The sequence below is a fragment of the Rhinoraja longicauda genome, chromosome 1 (assembly GCF_053455715.1).
Source record: "Rhinoraja longicauda isolate Sanriku21f chromosome 1, sRhiLon1.1, whole genome shotgun sequence".
NCBI classification, from domain to species: Eukaryota; Metazoa; Chordata; class Chondrichthyes; order Rajiformes; family Arhynchobatidae; genus Rhinoraja; species Rhinoraja longicauda.
The window spans coordinates 57,101,347-57,125,351 of NC_135953.1; the positions used below are offsets into that span (position 1 = coordinate 57,101,347).

The 24,005-nt window shown below is 41.0% G+C and overlaps 1 protein-coding gene across 5 annotated transcripts in view; it reads right to left on the reverse strand.

Annotated features, from left to right (window-relative positions):
* zdhhc2 (zDHHC palmitoyltransferase 2) overlaps positions 1-24,005 on the reverse strand; it is an 87,087-nt gene that overhangs the window by 44,510 nt on the left and 18,572 nt on the right. For all 5 annotated transcript variants that reach the window (XM_078398022.1, XM_078398030.1, XM_078397994.1 and 2 more), the window contains exons 3-8: positions 22,187-22,281; positions 14,830-14,950; positions 13,447-13,516; positions 12,155-12,187; positions 8,499-8,619; positions 1,490-1,622 (exon numbers count right to left, since the gene is read on the reverse strand). In XM_078398022.1, the coding sequence (XP_078254148.1) occupies positions 1,490-1,622; positions 8,499-8,619; positions 12,155-12,187; positions 13,447-13,516; positions 14,830-14,950; positions 22,187-22,281 (573 nt within the window). The remainder of the gene's footprint in view (positions 1-1,489; positions 1,623-8,498; positions 8,620-12,154; positions 12,188-13,446; positions 13,517-14,829; positions 14,951-22,186; positions 22,282-24,005) is intronic.

Genomic DNA, 24,005 nt, shown 5'->3' on the forward strand with positions numbered 1-24,005 from the left:
CATTTAACAGTGCTCCAAAACATTTATTTTAAAATTTCCATCTAATGTTGCTACATTGCACAATGGAATCAGTTCATTCTATTGAGGAGAGAGGAGGAAATCTTTGCAAAGGAGAGAGGTATGTGATGAAAGATCAGCAAAGCGTTGAGCAAGGAGAAAAAGCAAGATTCATGCTGGTATTGTAGCTGCGAAGGGCATAGTTACTTTAGCAAATAGTTTGTCTTCTGGCGTTTACTGCATATCATTCAAGTGAGGATGTTGAACAGTCTGACCAATGCAGAAGTAGAAGAGAGAATGAAGGTGTGGAAGAGGTAAGGATTTTAAATTAGATATTTCCCACAAACAAGCACAGGGAGCACAATATGCCTGTTTGACCTGATGCAGCAATACACCCAATCCATGCTGCCTGCTCATACAGCCAGCACCAACTGCAGTGTGCAATGGCTTAAGGCTTCATATGATTTCAAGAGCACAACTCCTCCACCTTCTTGAACAAACCACCATGGTGAAGATTGGGGCCACAGAGTGCAAAAGAAAGGATGTTCATGTGATAGGAGCAGAAATAGGCCATTTGGCCCATCAAGTCTACTCCACCATTCAATCATGGCTGATCTACCTTTTCCTCTCAACCCCCATTCTCGTCTTCTCCCCATAACCCTGACACCCGTACTAATCAAGAATCTATCAATCTCTGCCTTAACAATATCCATTGATTTGGTCTCCACAGCCTTCTGTGGCATGAAAGCAGAAAAGATAGATAAGGTCATTCTGCAGATGCATGGCCCATTTTGGACACTACACTGCAGAAAGGATACAAGACCTAAGAGACTTTGCTGAAGAGTTACAAGAAATTGTATCAGGGACAAAAGACCAGTCACATTGAACGACTAGACAGACTGACCATTCTACTCACCAAAGTAAATGTACTATGTCACATGTTGCATTTTTATTAGAACTAAATCAACTCCTCTGTTACAAAAGCAATCTTTCCCTGCTATTTTTTCCACTTTACTGTTCTCACTCTGTGTACATATTGAGATCAGGCTGCTCAGAGATTGGGAGTGGAGATAGCATTATTGGTCTCTGTGCTGTACCTGTTTGAATTTTACTGGTGCAGTGGCACAGAGAATGTTTGGTCTTCACAATGTCCCATCCTGACAGACCAGTTTTACTTTCATTGCAGGTACCTCCCTGGTGAACTATGAATCTGGCTGGAGAGAGCAGGACACAGTCACCAGGTCAGGAAGAGAGGTTTTGATGCATACAGGTTTCCCTGTGGACTTTGTCACAATGACCCCAAACCTCTGACAGAACAACGGCTACGTTATTGCGCACAATATTTCTGCAGTCATGCAAACTCAAAATATGAAAACATCACAAAGTTACATTGAGATGACCTTATTTTTTCTATGTTGTACATTACCCAATTTTGCCTTAATTTAAAAATACAACACCTCAAACAGATTATCATTGAGAATTTTTATCTTACCTAATGTAGACCTGTTTTTACTGACTAACCAGCAGTGATAGCCAAACAAAGAGGACAGGCTGATGGAAAACATTGCAGCTGCAAAGAACAGGAACATGATGTGGAACTTTGCTTGGGTATCTGGCAAACCGTTCTGGGGAATAAAAACAAAAAGGTAACAGTACACTGGAAACATAGAAAACAAGGTTGTACCTGCTGTGTGTAATTTTGAAACTATATACTACAGCACCAGATCTGGTTTAATGTTTTCCTATCTTTTCCAGGCTTATAAGGAACAAGGGAAGGCCATTCCATTATGCAAGACATTCAACTAATTTGTACCTCAACTACAATCGTGACCTCTGATTAATAAACATAAACATCCTACGCTCAAAAGAAACCTATTTATGGTTCATAACAATTTCAATTAACCCAGCAGTTATTATCCTTTAGATGAGAGTGTGAAAGAGTTCCAGATTTCCTCTGTTTTTAGTGGAAAAATTGCTCCCGGCATTCAATTCTGAATGGTATAGAATCTAGTTCTGAATGCTCCGATGAATCAAAATCTCCATGTACATATCCTTTAAAAAATATAATTTTAACTAGATTATTCTCTAACATTGTCTTCTTCATGACCTAATCTTGCAAGATTTAGAGCAGTCCTAGTCTGTCCATTCCTGCTTCCTTCTAAGTGGGGAATTCACTTTAAGATTGAGAAGCATAAAATCTGAAACACTGCAAGGAGAATCGAGAACTAGAGGACGTATGTTTAAGGTGAGGGGGGGAAAGATTTAATGGGAACCTAAGGGGTAATTATTTACACAAAGGGTGATAGGTGTATGGAACAAGCTGCTGGAGGAGGTTTTTAAGACAGGTAATATCGCAATGTTTAAGAAACATTTAGAAAGGTACATGGATAAGGTAGTAATACAGCAGGCCAAAAGCAGGCAGGTGGGACTAGTGTGGATCAGGCATGTTGGTCGGCGTGGGCAAGTTGGGCCGAAGGGCCTGTTTCCGTGCTATATGACTATATAACTGCAATCAGTGAGGTTAAACCTGGACCTCACCACTGCCATCACCACAGCATGTTGTTTGCACAATCATGAGATGAAACATGTTACTGCCATTGCTCTTAAAAAGTTACAATTTATTTTGACGTGTACTTTCCTTTGAAAGCTAATGAAATTAAGAGAGGTTGATTGTGTTTTGGAACGTAAGAGTGAGAATGAATATAAAAGCACTAAAATTATACACTTATCATATATATTTTCATATCATTGGGATCAGTTGTTCGTTCAGTCACTTTACGAATATAAATAATACAAAAACAGATGGAAGAACACTGCTCTGAAGCAGTTTGTCAGGCTATAGTGTGTTTTCCTGCTGTGTGCCATAAGGCAATTTGCTACAGTATGCTACAGTAGGATTTGGTATATCGCCACATATTTGTCCAGTGTTAGCATTACTGGTACCAACAAATATTGGATGGACATCATTTGAAGTGAGTCTTTTGTGAAAATTGTGTCAGATGTGCAATGATAATCCTGACCAGATATCCTTGGAAGATCATAAATGGAAGAGCATTTTGGGAACAGTGATCACATCTATGCAAGTTTTAAGATGAATAAGGATAAGTCTGGACCTTGGAGGAAGTTACTAAATAAGAATAAGGCAGATTACAGCATTATTAGATAAGAGTTAGTGAGAGTAAATTGGGAGCAGCTATTATTGGGTAAACCCTAAGTGGGGAAAAAAGACACAAAGTGCTGGAGTAAATCAACGGGTCAGGCAGCAACTCTGGAGAAGATGGATAAGGGATGTTTCAGGTAGGGATTCTTCTTCAGACTGATTGTGGTGGGGAAGGGGGAGGGGACGAAATCAGGAGTGGCAGGACAGTGGCACAGCAGTAGAGTTGCTGCCTTACAGTGCCAGAGACCCGGGTCGATCCTGACTATGGTGCTGTCTGTATGGAGTTTGCATGTACTCCCTGTGACCACATGGGTTTTCTCCAGGTGCTCTGTTTTCCTCCCACATTCTAAAAACAAGCAAGTTTGTAGGTTAATTAGCTCCTGTAAAAATAGTCTCTAATGTGTCGGATAGAACTAGTGTACAGGTGATCGCTGATCGGCGTGGACTCAGTGGGCCGAAGAGCCTGTTTCTATGCTGTTTCTCTAAAACTAAATCTAACAAAGTCTGGCAAGTGATAAGTGGATACAGGTGAGGCAGGTATTTGATAGGCAGATGGTTAGACAAAGGCCAAAGATGAAAAAACAAAAAGTGTGAGATAAAGATAGAAGAGGTATAAATTGTGAAGCCAGAGGAAGAAATGTAGGTGTAAGTGGAAGGTAGAAATGGGTGTGAGTCCAAGAGGGGCACAGGGAAGAGAGGGGGGGAAAAGAGTGGGGAGTGGGAAAGAAGGAGGGTGGGGTGTTTTGTAGGTTATTTACCTGAAATGAGTGAATTCAGTTAATACCATTGGGTTGTGAGCCAACCCAGCAGAATATGAGATGCTGTTCCTCAAGTATGTGTGTGGCCTCATTCTGCAGACCAAGCGCGTGTTCTATATGGAACAAAGGTGTCTTGATTAAGTTGGTCATGTGTGGATTCTTGATGCCATTTTTGTGAAGAGTGATGTACTGATGGTTGACTTTTCTGTCAGATTCAAGGATAATTCTGGAGGGAATTCTAATTCCCTCTCTATCCCTCCCCCACCCAAGTTGTACTAGCTTCTCATTTTCACCTTACAAACAGCTTACAATGGCTTGTTTCCTTTATCATCGTTACTTTTTTGCATATCTTTCATTCATTGTTCTTTATCTCTCCACATCACTGTCTATATCTCTCGTTTCCCTTATCCCTCACCAGTCTGAAGAAGGGTCTCGACCTGAAACGTCACCCATTCCTTCTCTCCAGAAATGCTGCCTGTCTCGCTGAGTTACTCCAGCTTTTTGTGTCTATCTTTGATCTACAATGTTCCCTTTGTAGATGTTGGTTGAGTGGAACTATAGGTCTAGACTGGGAAGAAATACCTGCTCTTCAAAATAATATCACTGAATCCTTTATGTTCAAAAGGAAAGGTGGAGGGGAAGGGGTGGGAAGAGAGGGTGGATACAGAACAAGATGAAGTCCCAAAAAAACACAAATTTGGTTTGTTGTCATTATGGGATTTTAAACCACGTGTCTGATTACTGTTCAGAACATAAGAAACAAAAATGGCTCGCACTGTGGAAAACAAAATTAGAATTCCATATGAATAATTGTATATAGAAGTTCCATATATTATCTTGTTTTTAAATATATTAGACTGCGATGGGATTAATTAAATGGAGCCACTGGTCATTTCCTGCACACTGATGCATATTGAATGTATAGGTCCAAAATGTTAAGAATCATATTCCTATTTTCAAACTGTTCATATAGTTTAAAGTGCGTGAAATATATTTAGTTTAACAAGATTCCTTAAAAGAAAGAGGTCTTGAAGGAAATTTGTTTTATTTAAGGAGAGTCTAGGACTAGATGTCAGCCTCAGAATTCAAGGATGTTCTTTTAGGAAGGAGATGAGGAGGAATTTCTTTAGTCAGAGGGTGGTGAATCTGTGGAAATCTTTGCCACAGAAGGCTGCAGAGGCCAAGTCAGTGAATATATTTAAGGCATAGATAGATAGATTTTTGATTAATACGGGTGTCAGAAGTTATGGGGAGAAGGCAGGATAGATGGGGTTAGGAGGGAGAGATAAATTAGCCATGATCGAATGGCGGAGTAGACTTGATGGGCCGAATGGCCTCATTCTGCTGCTATCACATGATCTTATGAAAACATAAAATGTAAATTTTCCTACTAGGTCCTCTGAAAGAAGCCATATGTATGTGGTCCCAAAAGGCTCCATCACAATAAACTGCTAGTAATGAATGACCTCAATGGGGAAACAGAATATTAGGCAGGGTGAAGGAACGAGTCAATTTTTTAAAAGAAAATTGATAGTTTAATGTTTCACCACTCTTAAATTTCTTCGTCGGTCTTCCAATGCAATAGCTGCTCGGGTCTACCGACAAAAATGGCGTTATTTAAACATTTCTGCCATTGCACCAATGATGCACATTCTCCCAGAATTTATCAGGAAATATATTAACTTTAGACCAAAGCCCTGTGGCTTAATCCAGTACCACAGTATGCTTTCATAAGTTCTAGGAGCACAATTAGGCCATTCGGCCCATCGTCTACTCCGCCATTCAATCATGGCTGATCTATCTTTCCCTTTTAAACCCATTCTCCTGCCTTTGCCCCATAACCCCTGACACCCTTGCTCCAGTGAAGGTCATCACCATTATTCATTTTAATATATCTGGATCTTTCCAGACAAAGCATCAAGTCACCCATGCCATTTTAGCCCATGTATTTTCTACAAATATATCGTGATTAATGGTTCTCAAATTAGGTGGGTTCCAATGGGTGGAAGCGCTATGTGATACTGAAAGTCCCAGATGACAACTTTTTCAGGTTCATCAATATGAAATAAATTATTTCAAAAACCACTGAAAAACATCATTTCTAATCATCATTATAAAATCATGAGAGGAGTAGATCGGGCAGAAGCATAGAGTCTCTTGCCCAAAGTAGGTGAATCGAGGACCAGAGGACATAGGTTTAAGGGAAAAGATTTAATAGGAATCTGAGGGGTAACGTTTTCACACAAAGGGTGGTGGGTGTATGGAACAAGCTGCCAGAGGAGGTAGTTGAGGCAGGGTCTATCCCAACATTTAAGAAACAGTTAGACCGGTACATGGATAGGACAGGTTTGGAGGGATATGGGCCAAATGCGGGCAGGTGGGACGGGAGTAGCTGAGACATATTGGCCGGTGTGGACAAGTTGGGCCAAAGAGCCTGTTTCCACACGGTATCGCTCTTTCACTCTGTTTTATCTTGCTCGTCATTGCCTTAGATTCAGAAAGCAGCTGAGATGCTTTCAGCAATCCACAAAACCGCCTCTCATGAATGTGCAGCCACGTGCTGTGATAGATGTTGAAGGTTTTCCTGAGGTGATCACCTGTGACGACACAGGATAACGCTTTTTACCTCAGACTGAGGCTCTTCCTACTGCACAGAATTTCAAAGAGTAGACAATTGAATTTTCCCTGTTTTGGATGCTTGTACAACTCTACTGCTGACTTGAAGTACAGGCCAGTAAGAACCTCGAGAATGACAGTAGAATATTGCATACTTCATGTTATTGCAAAGAGGAAAATAATTTGTTTGTTACAAAACAAAGTTGGTAGTAGAGTAGGGTAGATGCACAGAATCTCTTGCCCAGAGTAGGGGAATCGAGGACCAGAGGACATAGTTTCAAGGCGAAGGGGAAAATCTGAGGAATGAATCTGAGGGGTAACTTTTTCACACAAAGGGTGGTGGGTGCATGGAACAAGCTGTCAGAGGAGGTAGTTGAGGCTGGGACTATCCCAACATTTAAAGAAACAGTTAGACAGGTGCATGGATAGAACAAGTTTGGAGGGATATGGACCAAGTGCAGGTAGGTGGGACCAGTGTAGCTGGGACATGTTGGCCAGTGTGGGCAAGTATGGCTGAAGGGCCTGTTTCCACACTGTCTCACTATCATCATATCATATCATATATATACAGCCGGAAACAGGCCTTTTCGGCCCTCCAAGTCCGTGCCGCCCAGCGATCCCCGTACATTAACACTATCCTACACCCACTAGGGACAATTTCGGAGAAAATCCACGCAGGTCACGGGGAGAACGTACAAACTCCTTACAGTGCAGCACCCGTAGTCAGGATCGAACCTGAGTCTCCGGCGCTGCATTCGCTGTAAAGCAGCAACTCTACCGCTGCGCTACCGTGCCGCCCTCTATGACTCTGACTCTAGGTGGTGGAATGAGTTCACTCTTTAAAGGCACAAAGAGACCCACGATGATGTCCATTATGTTACAACCAGAAAAAGGTCATTCAGGCCTCAGTTTAGCCTCACATCCATCAATACTACGAGGCCCTTTTTCTTCATGTGACCTCTATCCCATAAAGGTTCATGACTCTGTAAAATGAACAAATTACCTATCATGGGAATGACTCTTACTGACAGTGGAAATCCCAATAAATTACAATAATATGGCTAACAATGATTGATTCAAGAATAAGGGCTGGACTACAACAGCTGCAACACTAAGCCTTGTTCTCACGATTCTCAAATCAAGGGAAGGTGGCACTGCTGTAGAACTGGAGGCTCCAAGATTTTTGCCTCTGCAAACCATGGTCTTGTAGAACATATTTAAAATTGGAATGAATGGTTCCATTAGTTTGTGAATCCACTTACACAAACAAACGAAAGATCATTAAAAAAATCCCAGAAGATATCAAATAATAAAATGACATATATTTTCATTGGAGGTAGACACAAAATGCTGGAATAACTCAGCGGGTCAGGCAGCATCTCTCGAGTTACTCCAGCATTTTGTGTCTACCTCCGAGATGCTGCCTGACCCGCTGAGTTACTCCAGCATTTTGTGTCTACCTTCGATTTAAACCAACATCTGCAGTTTTTGTCCTATTTATTTTCATTGCTATTTCTGGAAGTTGGCTGTGTGAAAAGTTTTAGTTTACTGTATATCAAAATCAATCAGCAAAACACAATACATTTTACCTACTTTTCATTTTGGTGCTTTTATCTAAAACCCCCTTTCCTTTTGCACTCTATGCCTAATCGTTAATTTGTAAATTATCAACAGATGCCTGTACAGATCTAAAATTTCTTAAAGAACTTTAATCTCTGGATTGGTTCTAATTTATTTTGGTAGAAAGATGCATTTAATTTCAAAACCATACTAGAATGATGGCTAAGTAATTGACTGTTTCATCCATTCATTTACAGCTTTGACAAATAAATGACTTTCGAAATATTCTTAGCTTTATCTCTTGAAATTTAATCGTATAATCAATTGGATTGTATGAACAGTTATTTCCCAGAAAAATATCATCCTTTTCTAGAGTAACTATACACAGGCAGACATGTTAAACTTACCATCCAAAACTTGATAAAATACTGCAGATCGGTAGCCACGATAAATACACAGTAAAGCAGCGAGTAAGCCAAGAAAAGGAAGAAAAACTTGTAGTTGGAGAAACCAATGCAGTTGTTCACCCTGAAAACAAGTAACATTTTATCTTTCGTGAAAATTTTATTGTTTTAAAGAAAAAAATCAGGATGCTGAAGTCACTAAAGAACGAACAAATTACTGAAATGCAAGGAAAGAAAAATAGGTGAGGCAAAACGGACGGACGACACATGAGTCAACGAGTGTGGCCCTGGCAACTTCAATAAAACGTGAAAAGTCCTCAATTCATCGTATGACCATGGACTAATCCTTAACATCGACTGTCTAAGAATTACTAAAAACATCACATATAGGATACTTCTTCTTAAGTAATGTTTTGTTTGTAATGCATCAGTTTTTCATGTTTATCAGTAAAATATCGTAATAGTTCCAAGGCAAACTAAAAGTACAGCAGAAACAAAGAATGGTTCACACAGAAGGAGTGACTCAGCTCGTCAGGCAGCATCTCTAGAGAACATGGATAGGTGACGTTTCGGGTCAAGATCCTTCTTCAGACTTAAACTAGCATCTGCATTTTGACTGCTTCATTGAGTCTGAAGAAGGGTCCCAACCGGAAACATCAGCTATCCATGGTCTCTGGCGATGCTCCTTGACCCGCTGAGTTACACCAGTACTTTGTGTTTTAAGATTTCAGCAGTATGCTGCAGATTTTATATGGACAGATCTTATATTGAGGGTGTGCAGCGTAGGTTCACTAGGTTAATTCCCGGAATGGCGGGACTGTCGTATGTTGAAAGGCTGGAGCAATTAGGCTTGTATACACTGGAATTTAGAAGGATGAGGGGGGATCTTATTAAAACATATAAGATAATTAGGGGATTGGACACATTAGAGGCAGGAAACATGTTCCCAATGTTGGGGGAGTCCAGAACAAGGGGCCACAGTTTAAGAATAAGGGGTAGGCCATTTAGAACGGAGATGAGGAAGAACTTTTTCAGTCAGAGAGTGGTGAAGGTGTGGAATTCTCTGCCTCAGAAGGCAGTGGAGGCCAGTTCATTGGATGCTTTCAAGAGAGAGCTGGATAGAGCTCTTAAGGATAGCGGAGTGAGGGGGTATGGGGAGAAGGCAGGAACGGGGTACTGATTGAGAATGATCAGCCATGATCGCATTGAATGGCGGTGCTGGCTCGAAGGGCTGAATGGCCTACTCCTGCACCTATTGTCTATTGTCTATATTGGACTGATGATTTGAGTCCCACCTTGCATATCTGCATACAGCACCCTGGTACCATCATCGGTCAGAGTTATGACTCTGCTTCTGTGTTCTCTTCCAGAAGGAAGAGAAGAAAGGGGAGGTAGATGTTACAATTTTTCACAATATGTGGATGAAGGCTGGGAATAGGGTAAAAATTAAAAAATGTAAAAGGCAACTTCAACTGCCCTGTATGCGACGTGTGGTCGTTCTGGCGGACATTTGCTGTGTGCACCCTGTGATGGAGAGGTGGCAACACAGAGGTGGCAGACCTCATTATAATATTTAAACAAGGTGCCCAAAAGGGAATGATTAGGTCAGCATGCAGGTGGTGATATTTTGATTAACTAATGCGATATAAAATGATCAGGAGTGTTCCCCAGGACCCTCAAGGAAATCTTTTGCTGACACTGAGCACTCCTTCTTTTTACAATCAGACGATCACCACTCCCACTCCCCTTGCATCTGACTGACCACCTGCCCTCAATCATCCAGCACCCTAACAACTGGCCATTGCCACTTTCCCCAGAATCTTGCAATAACACCCATTCCCTCCAGTTTCCAGTATTTCATTCCCTTTTCCTGAGCTCCAACCTAAAGACTCTACGGTTGACTCCACTATCAAACTATCCCTCCCCAAATATCAAGCCAAATATCAAGCCCACATTCACTGAAATTCCTAATAGGAAACTACATGCATCTCTAAAGTAATGCACAATAAAGTATTTGCAAAGTTATATAATGAGCTGAGAATTACTTTGGTCCTGTTGTAGCTTTTGCAAAGTACTAGGCTCAGCAGTGCACTAAGTAGAATGCCAAGTTTTCAAGCTATCTTGTTCAGTCAGAAAGAATGTCCAGAGAGTTAAATGGAATCAATGCAGGAGAAGGCAATTTGTCATGTGGGATAAATGGGTTTAAGGGCCTGTCCCACTTAGGCGATTTTTTAGTCGACTGCCGGCGACTGTTAAAGTCGTAGCAGATCGCCAACATTTTATTTGACCCTACGTCAGGTCGAGATTACGCTGTCTTCGGAAACATCGCGAAATTCCCACGCTTATCAATGCTTCTCCAACGTCCTAATTTTCGCTGAAATCACTGACAAGTCTGTAATTACTTGAGAGTTATGAAATATAACATCTTGCCCGGGTTACTTGAAAACCAAGCTTCACGGTAACAAGGCATAAACTGGATTGACTTCTAGTTTACTAATAGCAGTATTAAGAAATTTAATTTTAAACGTGGTTAAATGGATTTTTGTGTGGAGTGTGGGCATTCTTTGAAAATGTACAGAAGATGCATATCTGGTTTATGGGTTGCATATCTGGGTTGGGAGCCTACTTTAAATGTAATCGCTGATGGCCATAAACATTGCAAAAATTCCCATGCTTACCTGACCGTCAAACTGTCACCTCCAATCTACCTGTCAAATGTCCTGACCGTAAATAAATTGGTTAAACACAAGTATTTTATGGTATCTTCAAATGACTTTACTTAATTTAATATTACGTGCTTCTAAATGCATCTAAGACAACCTAGCAGACCTGGGGACAGCGTGCGACAGCGCCCGCAATAAGCAACGATACCTGGCGACAAGCCAGCTGTCGCCGAGAAATTTCAATCTGGTTGATTTCTCAGCGACGCGCCAAGATCCACTACGATTCTTTGAAGACTCCTCACGATCATGCCTGCGACACCCCGGCGAACTGTCGGCGACAGCCTAGTCGCCTGCAGTCGCCTTAAAATCACCTAAGTGGGACAGGCCCTTTAGTTTCCCAGGGATAGAGGTTGAGCAAGCAATCTGACAACAGAAAATGTAGAAGGGTAGAGTGAGGTCATGATGTGGTAAATCTGAAATATACATCTGTGTACATGTAGGTGTATAATTTGGTATCAAATCTCTGTGACACTAATGAAAAATATGAAAATAAAAATAGGTGAACCCATAACATTGACCCTGAGGGGACTGCAGTTGCAGTGTAGTTGTGGTGAAGTCTTTGAAGTCAATTTTCTGTTTACAACTGGATATTTGAAAGGGAAAATAGGCTGTAGCCAGCCCAGAAGTCTGGCTGGATAGATTCATTCAGAAAGGTTGTTATGAATTTGAAAAGGAGCAACATGATCATGGACTTTAGACGTTGGAGACTAGAAGGTGTTTTGCAAGAACTGAAGGATTTACTGTTTTTGAGGTGGTGAGTTCTGATAGCTGTTTAATAAAGGAGGAGACCATTACCAGGGAGAGGCAACAATTAATAATTTTCCTCCCAAAATATGTAAAGCATATTCTGAGAAATTGAGTTATTATCTGAAGCCATAATATTTGATGAAGCAGCTAGTTGGAGGTTAAACACAGAAAATACAAGATTTTACATACCAGGGACAGTGATGGTCCATCTTCAAAATGCACCTGTTGAATACAAAGTAAAATTAAATGTAAGATTATATAAAGCCCCACAAATCAATGACCATTGCCTAAATTTTTAAGTCAGGTGGAAATTTCAGTCACTGACAGTAACACTGTAACATGTGCCTCACTGTCTGAAGGTTCATCAGTGTGCTTAATCAGGTGCTGAATTATAGTGTTTTAGTGGACTGATATAAGAAGTAGATATGCGTAAAATACAGCCCTTCAGCTTCCTCTCTCGTTTATTATTACGGGTGGTTCTGTACCTTATCCACTTTCCCACATACTCCCCATATCAACCATGCAGAGAAATCTGGGCAGGAGACAACATTTAGTTTGGCATTCCACAACAGTTGTACAAACAAATGGGTTATGAATATCTCAAATCATGACAAGACTTAGATCTCTCACATTGTTTAAAAAACATATCCGTTGCATGTCAAGGAGATTTGAATTATTAATGAGAAGTATTTGATTACATGTTTAGATGTTAGAGGCACAACGTGGAAACAGACCATTCGGAACACTGAGGCCATACCAGCCTTCGATCTCCCCATACACCAGCACTATCCTACACACTAAGGACAATTTACAATTTACAGAAGCCAATTAATCTACAAACCTGCACGTCTTTAGAGTGTGGGAGGAAACCGGTGCTCCCAGAGAAAACCCACGCAGGTCACGGGGAGAATGTACAAACTCTGTACAGACAGCGCCCGTGTTCAGGATAAAACCCGGGTCTCTGGTGCTGCAAGGCAGCAACTCTACCGCTGCGCCACTGTGCCGTCCATGTCTTCTGAAGCAAAGGCTAAGTTGCCCTGGGAATTTATTATCATTTGCCTGCTTTTCGCCCATAAATCTCTGAACCTTTCCTAATGTACCTGTCCATGTGTCTTTTAAATGTTGTCTGCCTCAACCACCTTCTCTGGCAGTTTGTTCCATATAGCTTACAATGGCAGATCTCTATTCCTAAACTGCACCAGTCCACCTGAACAGTAACATGTAGAAAAGGTTCCAAGCATTAAATATATAACTAGATATATAATCTGAGAAAAACACATAATTATTATGGTATCGTGTATCAAAAAAGGTTACAAGTTATAATAATAATTATGGCAGCTTAGAGGTGCATCATAAAGCTGTATTCACACCAACACATGTGACAACAATGTAACATGTCATGGAAAACAGAGTAGAGGTAAGTTCAACAAAGAAGGCATTGAACAGTTTGGCACATCATGGAAGAGTGAATAAATGCTTACTTGTCACAGACCGAGCAGTGATGACAGCGATCTGGCTTCACCAGTTGACATCTATCGCAGTATCGAATTGCTTTGGAAATAATGCTATACATAAATATATGGGGCAAATATCTGGACAAAGACAATACTGTAGATATGCTAAATTTCATGAATCCATTTTTTCAATGTCATCAATCGGAAAAAGGCATTGAAATTACACTGTGATACAAGCATGTGAATACTTATCGTATTTTAACTAATTTTGATTTTCAAATGACGAACGGATTAAATCTTCATTAATTGATTACATCTACTAAAATAGGGGATGAAGGAATTTTGTATTAAACATTTGAAAGCTAGCATTGCACTTTGTAATTACAAAGCAAGAGATAATTGTGATCCAAGCTGTATGATTTATATTAACACTGTAGATATATTTTTACACTTGAGGGTCATAAAGTCATACAGCTTGGAAACAAACCCTTCAGCCCAACTTGCTCATGCCGACCAACATGTTCCATCTATACTAGTCCCACCTGGCTGTGTTTGGCCCATATCCCTCTAAACCTATCCTTTCCATGTACCTGTCCAAATTTTTCTTAAACATTGCGATAGTACCTGCCTCAACTACCTCCTCCAGCAGCTCGCCCTTTACACCCATCACCCTTTGTGTAAAAGTTATTCCCCAGGTTCCGATTAAGGTTAGTTACCTAAAATTGATGGTCAATATTTATACCATTTGGCCGTAAGCTACTCAGCGGAATATGAGGTGCTGTTCGTCCAGTTTGCGTGTGGCCTCATTTTGTGAATGGTGGAGGCCCATGACAAAAAGGTCAGTACGGGAATGGGAATGGTTAGCAACTGGGAGACCTAGCAGGGCTTGCCGGACCAAGTGCAAGTGTTTGCTGTGTCTGCGCTTGGTCTCGCTGGTGTACAGGAGGCCACATTCGGAACACCGAATGCACTAGATGGGGTTAGAGAAAGTGCACATGAACCTCTTTCTCACCTGGAAGGACTGCTGGTCCCTGGATGTATGTGAGGGAGGAGGTAAAGGGACTGGTGTTACAAATCCACCACTAGCCACAGCTTCCCATCCCCACCCCTTTGTGCTTTCCGTAGAGACCGCTCCTTCCACAACTTCCTGGTTCACTCATTCCTACGTACCCAAACTACCTCTTCCCTTGGTACTTTCCCACTGCAATCATTTCATGCTTCTCTCTTCTTTGAGGCTGTGTGCCCTGCGGTGCATTTCCATAATTTTCTGCCTTTATTCATTTCTAGAAGAATTACTCTAATAGCTTCCAGTCATAAGTGCAGTTTAATCAAACAGCATCTTAGATATTAGAATGCAACCAGACCCAAGTATGTCTAGCAGAACATTGCTCATCTTAATTTGCTTTTTACCTCCAGATAAAGTTCTTGTGTCGATGGGCAATTCCTTGGCCATTCGTCTGAAGACTTCCTGCTGACCTTCACCCCTATCCCCACGTTCTATTTGTTCCCGGTCTGTGTATGAAAGGTGGAACTGTGGATAACAATAGTAACAAAAAATGTATTTAAGAATCTAAATTCCTATCACCTCAGAGTATCTTATGTGGATCGATTTAGTTTCAATCTCCGTTGCAGCTTGTGCTCTGCAGTATTTTAAGAAATCTCATTCTGAATGACATAGCAGTAATTCTGAGAAATAGTTCTATGAATTCAATGTTCAAATTCAGGGAATTAAAAAAGCATGTATAAACTGGTCATCTTAATTAATTATTTATATCACAATTACTTATTTCAATGTGTAGAGATACAGAGATACAGCGCGGAAACAGGCCCTTTGGCCCACCAGGTCCGTATCGCCCAGCGATCCCCGCACATTAACATTATCCTACACCCACTAGGGACAATTGTTTTTTACATTTGCCCAGCCAATTAACCTACATACCTGTACGTCTTTGGAGTGTGGGAGGAAACCGAAGATCTCAGAGAAAAACCCACGCAGGTCACGGGGAGAACGTACAAACTCCATACAGACGGCGCCCGTAGTCAGGATCGAACCTGAGTCTCCGGCGCAGCATTCGCTGTGAGGCAGAAACTCTACCGCTGCACCACCGTGCCGCCCTTTCAGGAGGAGGCATGAGCAAAATTTGTTGGCATTTCTAGTGTGATGTGCCAAAAGTAATGGTAGTTGTTGGAGAACTAATAGAAACAGCTCCACATGCAAGATGCACACAGCAATGCACAAAGGACTTTTCAACATCGTCCCCTGAAGCGGGGGGGGGGGGTGTCGATTACCTGCAGGTTCTTCTTCAAGTTGCACACATACCTAGGAATTATGATTTGGATTGGATAAGGTAGCTCAATTATAAACACAATTCACAGTGGAGCTGGGTTCAACTTGAGTGTTACATTTTAAACCAAATTATTATTTGGTATTTTGATGTGTTATTTGATCATCTGACATTAGAAAAAGTTTTAATGCAAACCAAAAGCTCATCAACCTGAAATGCAAATATTTTAAATACTTTGTTTTTCTTTAATCAGGTGCCTCAAGTATTAAAATTGAAATACTTTATGAGCAAAGACTTTTCATTCTGCAATTGGATCCTGTAGAGAGTAAATTTGATAATGGTAAAGGAAACAATTTTATAGATTAATCACTTCCACCTTAATAATTTACATTATTCTTCACATTATCAGTGTTCTTATTTCTTGCTGCTTTATTTTCCTACGTATTTTGCTTTAGTCCTTGTAATATTTTCTCTATTTCTGCATATTTGCCGTGGTACAATAGCATTTGTATTAAATTGTAAAAAGTTATATTGAGGATGGTACAGATCCAGTGGTGTTCCAATAGTGCCAACAATCTTGCTCTCAACATTAGCAAAACCAAGGTGCTGATTGCTGACTTCAGGGGAAGAAAGCTGAGGATCCAAGAACCTGTCCCCATTGATGCGATGGTGGTGGAGAGAGTGAACTGCTTCAACTTCCTGGGCATGCACCTCTCTTAAGATCTGCCCTGGGCCCTGCACATCGACGCAGTCACATAAAAGGCTTAGCAATGCTTTTATTTCCTTGGAAGATTGAGGAAATTTGGTTTGTCAACAAATTCTCCATCAAACCTTCACAGATGTAAAGTGGAAAGAGTACTGACTGGTTACATCACAGCCTGGTTTGGCAACTCAAATGCCCAGGAATGAAGAAGTCTACAGAAAGTGGGAGATTCTGGCCATTCCATCACCGATACTGATCACCCCACCATCGAAGGGATTCATAAAAGGCACTGTCTTAAAAAGATAGCTCGTATCATCAAAGGTCCCACCACCACAGCTGCACTCTCATTTGGGAAGGTACAGCAGGCTGAAAACTGTGACTGCCGGGTTTCAGAACAGCTTCTTCCAAGCAGCCACCAGGCTCTTGTACAAGGCATAACACAATGTTAGCAGCTATGATCTTTTATTGACTGTATCTTTGGTTTGCATGATAGATATTTTTGCAGTATTATGGTTACATAGTATTATTGTTATTATTTTTATGTATTTTGGTTTATTATGTATTATCTCTGTGTTACAATAGACAATAGACAATAGACAATAGGTGCAGGAGTAGGCCATTCAGCCCTTCGAGCCAGCACCGCCATTCAATGCGATCATGGCTGATCACTCTCAATCAGTACCCCGTTCCTGCCTTCTCCCCATACCCCCTCACTCCGCTATCCTTAAGAGCTCTATCCAGCTCTCTCTTGAAAGCATCCAACGAACTGGCCTCCACTGCCTTCTGAGGCAGAGAATTCCACACCTTCACCACCCTCTGACTGAAAAAGTTCTTCCTCATCTCCGTTCTAAATGGCCTACCCCTTATTCTCAAACTGTGGCCCCTTGTTCTGGACTCCCCCAACATTGGGAACATGTTATCTGCCTCTAATGTGTCCAATCCCCTAATTATCTTATATGTTTCAATAAGATCCCCCCTCATCCTTCTAAATTCCAGTGTATACAAGCCCAATCGTTCCAGCCTTTCAACATACGACAGTCCCGCCATTCCGGGAATTAACCTAGTGAACCTACGCTGCACGCTACAACTTGCTATAACTTTTAACTTGCTGTTAAAATGCAGCAAGTATTGTCCCCTTGTCAGTAAATATGACAATTAAACGCTCCTGATCCTCTTGTGGAAAGTTGAGGCACAAAACAACTGTGGTTTCTCTTGGAACTTTAGATGCCATATCTTGATTGTGCTCACACTTGTCTGATTTATCTCCAGTTTATCTGCAGCCCTTTCTGAATCCTTGGGTACCTTTCCAGTTGATTTCTCTCAATCTATTCCTACTCACATTTTTTGTGGGATTATTAAACACTAATGTTTAAAGTCATGTAAATATCCAAAGATTAAAATGTCCTTTTAAAAAAAGTAATACTCTCTTCAGCAACTAGAATGGTTGAAAACCAAAAAGATTCTGCACCAACTGTAAGTGGTCGACTGCAACAAACAGAAACACAGCTTACTGTCACTGGCAGGTCAGGGATTAATGAGTAGAGCTGGATGAATCTATTAAAGGAAACTGTCTGCGGGTATTTAGTGTGACTGGAAAATAGTCAGCAACTTTTAAAAAATAGAATCGGTAAGTAGAGATGAGAAGGAGAGATTTAAAAGGAGATTTACGAATCAGGTTTCTCTTTACAGAGAGTAGTAGGTGCCTGGAATATGCTGCGAGAGGAAGTGTTGGAAACAGATATAATTGCAACATTTAAGAGGCATTTAGACAGGCAAGGAATCAATGGATACAGACCATGTGATGATAAAGGGGATTAGCTTAATTTGGAGTCATGGATGGCATTGAGATGTTGAGCTGAAGACCCTATTCCTGTGCTGTACTGTTCAATGTATAAATCAAAGAAAATTAAGCAGATAAAATTAAAAATAACTAAATAGAGACAAAGTAAAAAGGACACAATTGCATAAAAATTAAAATATGCAGATTAAAGAAACAGAATTCTGAAATTACAACTTTTTAATGTACAAAATAAATATAAGACAAAAATATAAGACTTTTAAGCAAAACCATGGAAAAGCTAAGATCCATTGTCTGTGATTCATATGCTTTGTGGGAATTCAGTACACAACCTGATTTATGCATATGATTGCATAAGTGTGGGTAAAAGTTAGCATATTACACAAAATCTAGTCCAATGACCAACAAAAGTGAAAGGGAAAACTGACTGGTGAAAATATTACATAGAAACATAGAAAATAGGTGCAGGAGTAGGCCATTCGGCCCTTCAAGCCTGCACCACCATTCAATATGATCATGGCTGATCATCCAGCTCAGTAACCTGTACCTGCCTTCTCTCTATACCCCCTGATCCCTTTAGCCACAAGGGCCACATCTAACTCCCTCTTAAATATAGCCAATGAACTGGCCTCAACTACCTTCTGTGGCAGAGAATTCCACAGACTCACCACTCTCTGTGTGAAGAAATGTTTTCTCATCTCGATCCTAAAAGACTTCCCCCTTATCCTTAAGCTGTGACCGCTGGTTCTGGACTTCCCCAACATCGGGAACAATCTTCCCGCATCTAGCCTCTCCAACCCCTTAAGAATTTTATATGTTTCAATAAGATCCCCCCTCAGTCTTCTAAATTCCAGCGAGTATAAGCCTAGTCTATCCAGTCTTTCTTCATATGAAAGTCCTGCCATCCCAGGGATCAATCTGGTGAACCTTCTCTGTACTCCCTCTAAGGCTAGAATGTCTTTCCTCAGATTAGGAGACCAAAACTGTACACAATACTCCAGGTGCGGTCTCACCAAGGCCCTGTACAACTGCAGCAGAACCTCCCTGCTCCTATACTCAAATCCTCTTGCTATGAATGCTAACATACCATTCGCTTTCTTCACTGCCTGCTGCACCTGCACGCTTGCTTTCAATGACTGGTGCACCATGACACCCAGGTCACGTTGCATCTCCCCTTTTCCTAATTGGCCACCATTCAGGTAATACTCTGCTTTCCTGTTCTTGCCGCCAAAGTGGATAACCTCACATTTATCCACATTATATTGCATCTGCCATGCATTTGCCCACTCTCCTAATCTACCCAAGTCACTCTGCAGCCTCCTAGCATCCTCCTCGCAGCTAACACTGCCACCCAACTTCGTGTCATCCGCAAACTTAGAGATGTTGCATTCAATTCCCTCGTCCAAATCATTAATATATATTGTAAATAACTGGGGTCCCAGCATTGAGCCTTGCGGTACCCCACTAGTCACTGCCTGCCATTCCGAAAAGGACCCGTTTATTCCTACTCTTTGCTTCCTGTCCGCCAACCAATTCTCTATCCACCTCAACACTGAACCCCCAATACTGTGTGCTTTAAGTTTGTACCCCAATCTCCTATGTGGGACCTTGTCGAAGGCCTTCTGAAAGTCCAGATATAACACATCGACTGGTTCTCCCTTATCCACTCTACTAGTTACATCCTCGAAAAATTCTATAAGATTCGTCAGGCATGATTTGCCTTTCATAAATCCATGCTGACTTTGTCCGATGATTTCACCACTTTCCAAATGTGATGCTATCACATCTTTAATAACTGACTCTAGCATTTTCCCCACCACCGATGGTAGGCTAACTGGTCTATAATTCCCCGTTTTCTCTCTCCCTCCCTTTTTAAAAAGTGGGGTTACATTAGCTACCCTCCAATCCTCAGGAACTACTCCAGAATCTAAAGAGTTTTGAAAAATTATCACTAATGCATCCACTATTTCTGAGGCTACTTCCTTAAGCACTCTGGGATGCAGCCTATCTGGCCCTGGGGATTTATCAGCCTTTAATCCATTTAATTTACCTAACACCACTTCCCGACTAACCTGGATTACCCTCAGTTCCTCCATCTCATTAGACCCCCGGTCCCCTGCTATTTCCGGCAGATTGTTTATGTCTTCCCTAGTGAAGACAGAACCAAAGTAGTTGTTCAATTGGTCTGCCATCTCCTTGTTCCCTATGATCAATTCACCTGTTTCCTGACTGCAAGGGACCTACATTTGTCTTAACTAGTCTTTTTCTCTTCACATATCTATAAAAGCTTTTGCAGTCAGTTTTTATGTTCCCTGCCAATTTTCTCTCATAATCTATTTTCCCTTTCCTAATTAAGCCCTTTGTCCTCCTCTGCTGGACTCTGAATTTCTCCCAGTCCTCTGGTATGATACTTTTTCTGGCTAATTTATATGCTTCATCTTTTGTTTTAATACTATCCTTGATTTCCCTTGTTAGCCACGGATGCGGAGAGGTGTATTGGCAGAGGTGTGTAGTATGAGCAGAAAGTGAAATGGATTTTGGATATTAATATGGTGAAATGGATATTGGATATGGGTTACAATGCAGTTAATTAAGTGAGCATTAAATATCTGGGCTCCATTAATTCTGGTCTACTCCTAAGATAAATGCGCCTCCATTTATAGTTGTGATTTCAGCTGCAGGGCCCAAATTTCTGTAATTCTCACCCTAAATCTTTTCCCTATCTTTTCTCTTTTAAAACTGTCCCAAAACCAAAATGGTTAACCAAACGTCATCTGTCCAAATATCTCCTTAAGTGAAATAAGTTGTATACTTTTCAAAAGGTTTACAGAGGCATACTGGTCTGATTTGGCTTTCTCGGCTGTAAAACAAATGAGCTTTGATACTCTATAAGGTAACATGAAAAATAAATCAAGATCTTGATTTAACATTTTATTTAAAAAATGCATTTTCTATAAACAACCTAACAAACTGTTCATGATGTTTTCTGTCATTAAACCATATCTGACCTAGAAACAAGGCAGCTGACAATTGCCAGTTAAGTTATTTATTAGGCTCCATTGAAACAAAGCCTTTCAAAAATCAGATTGTTAAAGAGAGCGCTCCTCACTGATTGTCGCAACAGATCCTTTGAGCTGATTTCCTGCTGCATTAACATACAGCAGACTTGGAAAAGTTACATTCCATGCAAGTGGTAACTCTGGTTAAATGCTGCGGTTAAACTTTGGTGAGAGAAAAAAACTGGAGGGCTACTTCCTGGTGCTCTGTTCTTGGAGAGCTTAAATGGAGAACTCACATGGAGAATCACTTAAACTGCCATATTTGAAAGGCCAAAAGGCAGTCCTATAATATGAATGTAACTAAAGGCTGTCTGCCAATATATCTTCAGTACCCATTTATTTCCAGAGACCAGAAAGCCAAATCCTACATGGTCACATGGGTTACCAAGTTCTCCTTTCAAAAACAGTCTCCTGTTGTCATCTGTGCCCTTCACTACGATGGCCCACTTTGGAAGGAATGGTTTTTGTCATTAAATCTTATCTATTGATAACATACAAGAGAATGGGAACTCCTTGCTTTGGGATTTTCCATCCCTGGCTGAGCCACCTCATACCAAATATGGGAAAAGATTCCACCCTTTACTTGGCTCAATGATTCCTTGACACCATTGCACAGAAAAATACTCTTCCTTTATGGCACTCCCTGGAAGCCACCAGTCCAATTCCTAGTTTATACTAACTAGCTGCATTGTAGTGTAATATGGAGCTAATTCCTGAAAATAAATTGCTGCCAAGGGTACTATCTGGAACACTGATGGAATCAGAGCAACAATCGAGAATAGCTCCATCATTGAAACACATCAAAACACCAAAATGTGCACTTTTGTATTATGTAAACAGTTAATAAAATGGAAAGATAAATTGACAAAACAACCTATGTACAAACCTTTTCATACAAAAATTATTCTGCCTTCATGCTTACCTCTTTAGTTGGATTCATTGGTTTTGTAAAGATGGTTTTCCAGTATGACCACACAAACATGAGGAAAAGCAGATGGTAGAATACTAGACAGACAACTGGAAGAAAGGAGATCACAAAAACAATCATATTAATTCCTGTGCATGAATTTAAATAGTGAGCTAGTCCTTCAACTTTATCTTTATATTACTATGAAATCAACTGGGCAAATTTGATTTAAGATTAAACCTGGCACACCAATGCATTATAATAACAATATTTTAATAAACAATTAACAACAATTAAGAAATGGCAGAGGAGTTGAATAACTTTTTTACATCAGTCTTCGCAGTGGAAGACACCAGCAACATGCCTGAAATTCGAGAGAGTCAGGGGGTGGGAGTTAGTGGAGTGGTTATTACCAGGGAGAAGATGCTTGGAAAGCTGAAGGTGGATAAGTCACCTGGGACGATGAACTGCACCCTAGGGTTCTGAAAGAGGTGGCTTTCGAGATTGTGGAGACATTGATTGTGATATTTCATGAATCACTAGTGTCAGGTGTGGTCTCAGATTGGAAAATTGCCAATATGATACCGCTGCACAAAAAGGGAGCAAGGCAGAACAGTGGGAACTCTAAGCCGGTTAGTCTGACTTCAGTGATTGGTAAGATTTTAGAGTCCATTAGAAAGGATGAGGTTACGGGGTACTTAGAAGTTCACGATAAAATAGGCTGAAGTCAGCCTGGCTTTGTGAAGGGGAGATCTTGCTTGACAACTTTGCTGGAATTCTTTGAAGAAGTAAATAGCAGGACAGACAAAGGAGAGTCAGTAGATGTTGTTTACTTAGATTTTCAGAAAGCCTTTGATAAGGTGCCACACGTGAGGCTGCTAAGGAAGATGAGAGCCCATGGTGTCTCGTGGGCAGATACCAGCATGGACAGCAGGTTGGCTGGATGGCTGAAAACAAAGAGTGGCACTAAAGGGGGCTTTTTCTGGTTGGCTGCCAGTGACTGGTGGAGTTACACAAGGGTCAGTGCTGGGGCCGCTACTCTTCACGTTATATATAATGATTTAGATGAGGGGATTGAAGGCTTTGTGGCCAAGTTTGAGGTTGATACTAAAATAGGTGGAATGGTTGGTAGTGTAGAGAAAGCAGGGACTCTGCAGAAGGACTTGGACAGGTTGGGAGAGTGGGCAGAGAGGTGGCTGATGGAATATAGTGTAGCAAAGTGTGGAGTCATGCATTTTGGTAGTAGGAATAAAGACATAGACTATTTTCTAAATGGGGTGAGAATCCAGAAATCGGAGGTGCAAAGGGACTTGGGAGTGCTGGTGCTGGATTCCCAAAAAGTTAATCTGCAAGTTGAATCGGTAGTAAAGAAAGCAAACTCAATGCTTGTATTTATTTCAAGAGGGCTTGTTTACAACCACAGGGATGTAATATTGAGGCTATAAAGTGCAGGTAAGGCCGCATTTGGAATATTGTGAGCAATTTGCGGCACCATATCTGAGGGAGGAAGTGCTGCTCTGGAGAGGGTCCAGAAGAGGTTTACAAGAATGATCCCAGGAATGAGTAGGTTAACCTCTGATGAGCATTTGTCAGCACTGGGCCTATACTCATTGGAGTTTAGAAGAATGAGGGAGGACCTCATTCAAACATACAGAATAGTGAAAGGCTTGGAATAGAGTGGACGTGGAGAGGATGTTTCCACTAGTGGGAGAGTCTAGGACTAGAGGTCGTTAAAGGATGTTCTTTTAGGAAGAAGATGAGCAGAAATGTCTTTAGCCAGAGGGTGGTGAATCTATGGAATTCTTTGCCACAAAAGGCTGTGGAGGCCATCAGT